Genomic DNA, 4,616 nt, shown 5'->3' with positions numbered 1-4,616 from the left:
TCACTGTCTGATCTTCAGCTCCCGAGCCATCTGGCAGAGCGCGCAAGGCAGGCAGAAGGTGAGCGCTGCCCAGTCGTTTCCAACAGAGCCCTGTCGAGGAAAAGGTAAAGAGGTTAGGGAGGCATTGAAGATCTGGAGGCCCCAGTTATCTTAGTTGCAGGGCCCCGGCCCCTTCCCCGGGTGATCAGGCTCCACCCCCCCCAGAACCTCCAAGCCTCCCCACCAAAATGTGGTAGCGCTCTCTCATGCCAGTGCGGATGGAGTGGAGACCACCAGGCAGGTAGGGCGCACAGCAGCACTCCCCGAAATCATCAGCGATGCGGCAGGCCAGGCACAGAGGGGCAAAGGTGCCGCAGAGACCTGAAGGATAGGAGAGGGAAAGGTCAGGGGGAGCCCCCAAGCTGAAGAAAGCCTCTCCTCTCCCCTCCCTCCCCTCCCCTTCCCTCCCCATCCCTGTCCTCCCCTGTCCTCCTCTCCTCTCCCTCCTTCTTTCTTTGTCTCTCTCTGTGTCTGTGTCTGTCTCCCCCCCCCCCCACCCCGTTAAGACCAGATAATCTCTAACTCTGACATTCTGTTCTAGGGCCCTTCCTAGTTCTGACATTCTGTGGTCTAGGTTAGAAGATCCCTCCCATCTTTGATATTCTGAGTTGTAAAGTCCTCAGTTCTGACAGCGTTCTCTGTTCTGAGATCTTTCCCAGCTCGGACATTCCCTGGTCTAGGGGCCCTCCTGGTTCTGAGGAGGTGACAGAGCCTATGGACGGGAGGGATGCCGGGGCAGGCTGGGGCGCACTCACACACGGGCATATCATTGCAGCAGTCTGTGAGTTCTGTGTGCCAGTCGCTTTGCTGAGTCTGGTAGCAGGTGCTTTGGCTTTGGGGCTGGCTGGTCACAGGGTAAGACATAGCTGGGGAGAGCAAGAGAAGAGATAAGGTTAGAGGAGGACGCTTTAGGGTCTGTGCTCTTCCTCCCTCCCTGGCACATCTGGGCAGCTTGAGGCAGGTGGAGGGGGAGAGAAAGCGAAGGGCTCTGAGGAGTCACACATCAGGCACCGCCCTCATCTGGGCGGGGGTTCCTCATCTGCATTTGGAGCCACATCTGAGTGGGCCCTGGGGTTTCTTGGAGGCACTGGGGGTCTCCCTCCCCCTCCCAGGCTCTGGCTTTCTGTAGCTGGGGAGCGTGGGTCCTCTTGCACATCTGGATAGCCGGTGCCTCTTGCACATCTGGGGGGAGGGTGTTTGATGACATTCCCTGCAGGCGGGTTCCAAGGGAAGTCTCCCTCCCAGTAGACAGGTTGGGAGCTCAGGGAAATGGGGGCCTTCTCTTGCACATCTGGGGTCAAGGGGCGTCTTGTGCGTCTGGGCCGAGGGCCACATCTGAGAGAAGGAGCAGGCGTTCCTCCTCCACATCCGGGGGTGGGATTCTCTATTCCTGCACTTCTGGGGACCCCGGCCGGCTTCTTGGTGGTGTCCGCGCAACCCCGGGGAGGAGTAGGGGAGGGGGAGCAGGCGGGGGTAGGGGTCTCTCAGTCGAGCGCACCTTTGCCCTTCACGTTGTCATGCATCTCGAACTGCATCCTTGCAGAGATGGTGCACACTGAGGCGGAGAGGAGGCGCTGAGTAGCTGGTTCCGGGGGCACCTGGAGACTAGGTGGGGTGGGGAGTGGGGCAGGGGCAAGGGCACTGGAGTAAGGGGAGGGACTGCTGCAGGCGAAGTGGGGTCTGGGGAGGGAGAAAGAGGCTGGGTCAGAGCCCCCCTCATCCTTTCCCGCTTCCTCCAGTGAAGCTCTTGGTACTAAGATTCATCCATTAGGGTTCTGAGAATCTCCATCCCCCATCCCCATGCCTCAAGATTGAGGTATCATTGAGGGGAGACTAATAAGGAGAGACTGAGGCTGAAGCTAAGTTGGACAGAGATAACCAGGAATGGTCAGTGCCAGAGAGCAACGCAGACACTCAGCAATAAAACGTCAGAGAAAAATCCCAGTGCAAGCAGAGACCAAGAAATCTGCTGTGCCAAGAGACAAAGATGCTCCGAGACTTGGGGCTGCCAAGTGGAGAAAACTGCAGATATCCTCAAGTGGAGACCAATCTTCTGAGGAAGACTCAAATGTAGCCAGAGACTGAGCACTTTTTGCCACACCCAAGGGCCCCAAGCCTCCATGAAGACATCGATCAGAGCAGCCGAAACACCCCTCGAGAGAGAAAAGAAAGGCAGAGATACCCAGAGATAGGGGAGAGATAGAGAAATATGGGAGATAGAACAGTCTACTGGGAGCCTGAGAGACGTGTAGAGACAGCCAAGGAGAGAGAAAAGCTGGGGACAGAAGCCCAGAATGACAAGAGACAGCCCCAAGAGAAAGTCCAAAGAGATACAGAAGAGACTGCAAAGTCCAAGAGAGAGCCAGGGGAGTCACTTCAGACTGCAGGAAGCAGATGCCGGCGGCAGGGGGCTGCCCGGGCGGGGTGGGACTCCTTCCTACCTGGGGAGCACTGGGCGGGGTGCTCTGGCTCTCGGGCTAAGTAGGGCTGCGGTTGGCTCTGGCCTCCTCACTCCGTGCCTCGATCTCTCTGGCTGTGTGTTCTCATCCAGAGCTGGTCTTATATGGGGCAGCCGGGCAGCAGGGGCGGGGCAGTACCATGACACAAGGCGAAGGCAGTGCTAGGTTGCTGGGAGCAAGGATTAGATGGGGAGTCCCCTCCCTCCTCCCATCCCCTCTAGGTCATCCTTGATGGCTAGCTCATCTTGGGGGGAGCCCCAGGACAGGTAAGGGGATCACTGAGACGAGGGCCAGAGATCTGGCATTGGAAGCAAGCCAAGATCGATGCAAGGAGAACATGGGGAGACTGAGGTACCCAGGGACAGAGATGAGAAGATGGGGAGGCAGAGGTAGAGAGGAGCAGAGACACACAGAGGCAACAGTTTCTCAATTTTACAGTCTTTTTAGGGTGTACAAAGAGCTTCCTCTGCCACAACCCTACAAAGTACATGGTGGGTATCATATTAGCCTCAGTTTATAAATGAGGCAAGTGGAGGTTTTTCGAGTTCATAAATAGCAGACCAGGGACTTGAGTCCTTGGTCTTCTGAGGCTCAGTACTCTTCCCACTGACTCAAGAGATAAACACAGATAAATAGAGAAGGAAAGGACACAGGCTTGAAACTGAACCTGAAATTTACTACCTGTATGATTGAGAGCATGGCCCTTTCTCTCCTTGGGCCTCAGTTTCTCCATATGAAATGAGGGGGTTGAACACAATGATTCCCCAGCTCCCCCTAGAGCTAAATCCTATGGCCCTAAGAGGCAAGGAAATGTGCAGAGATCGAACTGGAGGCAGATACAGAGGGGAGGGAGAGAGAGAGAGAGAGAAGGACAGACAGACAGAGACAGAGAGAGAGAGACAGAGAGAGAGAGACAGAGACACAGGGACAGAGACAGAGAGAAGAGAAAAAGAGAGCGAAGAGGAAGAGAGAGAGAGAAGAGAGAGGAAAGAAGAGAGAGAGGAGAGAGAGAGGAGAGAGAGAGAGTATATGTGTGAAAGAGACAGAGACACAGAGATGGAGACAGAGAGAGAAAAGAGAGAAAGAAAGAAAGAAAGAAAGAAAGAGAAAAGAGCAAAAAGAGAAAGAGCAAAAAAGTGAAGAAAGGAAGAGGAGGAGGAAGAAGAAGAAGAAGAGGAAGTGGTGCAGGAGAGGTAAGGAGAAACAGAAACAAGAAGGGGATGGCTAGAATAAGCATTTATTAAGCACTTACTATATGCCAGGCACTGTGCTAAGCACTTTTACAGATATTATCTCATTTGATCTTCAGCAATTCCTTTACAAATATTATCTTCATTTGACAGTTAAGGAAATGGAGGCAGACAGAGGTTAAGCAATATGCCCAGGGTGACATAGCTCGTAAGTGTCTGAGCCTGCATATGGCCTCATGTCTTCTTGATCCAAGGCCCAGAGCTCTATCCACTGCTCCACTAGAGATGAGACTGTCTCTGAATTTCTCTGCCTGTAGTTCAGAGGTGGGGAAACAGTGTACAATGAGAGGGAGGCAGGGAGAGAGAGCAGGGTTGTGTAGGTGTGTATGTGGGGGGGATCATTAGTGGGCCCTTAAGCTGCCTCCTGGTTCCCTTCACTCCCCTCGCTCCCCTGCTCCTATCCAGTGTGACAGGTCTGGTTGAGGAGTGGGGAGTGGTATAAGGCCAGAAGGGATAGGCTGTTATGGAGATTTCTCCCTAGGCTGTGTGTGTGTGGGGGGTGATATACCCTCCAAATCAGAAATAAACATGGCAGCCCTGGCACCAAACCCAGAAGGTTGGTGGCTGAGGGAGCAGGACACCAGGGTCCTTTTTGGGGAAAATATTGAGGGTCCAGAAACCTAGGTGCCTTCAAGGACCCCCCTGAGGATTAGCCCTGACCCTAACAAGTTCTGTAGGACTTGGGGGGGGTGACTCAGTCAGGGAAGCAGCATCAGGACTGGGTGAGGTTCCTAGGGTGGGTGTCACTCCCAGAAATGCTGGAGCCACCGGAAAAGTGGGGAGTCACCCATCAGGGAGAAGGTGCTGTCACTTGGCAGGCAGTGTTGGGCAGGGATGGGGTGATGTTGCTGGCCTAGGTGGGGCAGCC

General features: G+C 54.5%; 1 protein-coding gene across 1 annotated transcript; it reads right to left on the bottom strand.

Annotated features, from left to right (window-relative positions):
• On the bottom strand, positions 1 to 1,574 carry CNFN (cornifelin). Its single transcript, XM_036743006.1, has 4 exons — positions 1,538 to 1,574; positions 795 to 905; positions 224 to 360; positions 1 to 90 (listed from the first exon to the last, which is right to left on the bottom strand). The coding sequence occupies exons 1-4, from the start codon at positions 1,572 to 1,574 to the stop codon at positions 1 to 3; spliced, it is 375 nt and encodes a 124-aa protein (XP_036598901.1).
• Between the last annotated feature and the right edge of the window lie 3,042 nt (positions 1,575 to 4,616).

The sequence above is a fragment of the Trichosurus vulpecula genome, chromosome 2 (assembly GCF_011100635.1).
Source record: "Trichosurus vulpecula isolate mTriVul1 chromosome 2, mTriVul1.pri, whole genome shotgun sequence".
In the NCBI taxonomy this organism is placed as follows: domain Eukaryota; kingdom Metazoa; phylum Chordata; class Mammalia; order Diprotodontia; family Phalangeridae; genus Trichosurus; species Trichosurus vulpecula.
This window is presented reverse-complemented; position numbering and strand designations above follow the sequence as displayed.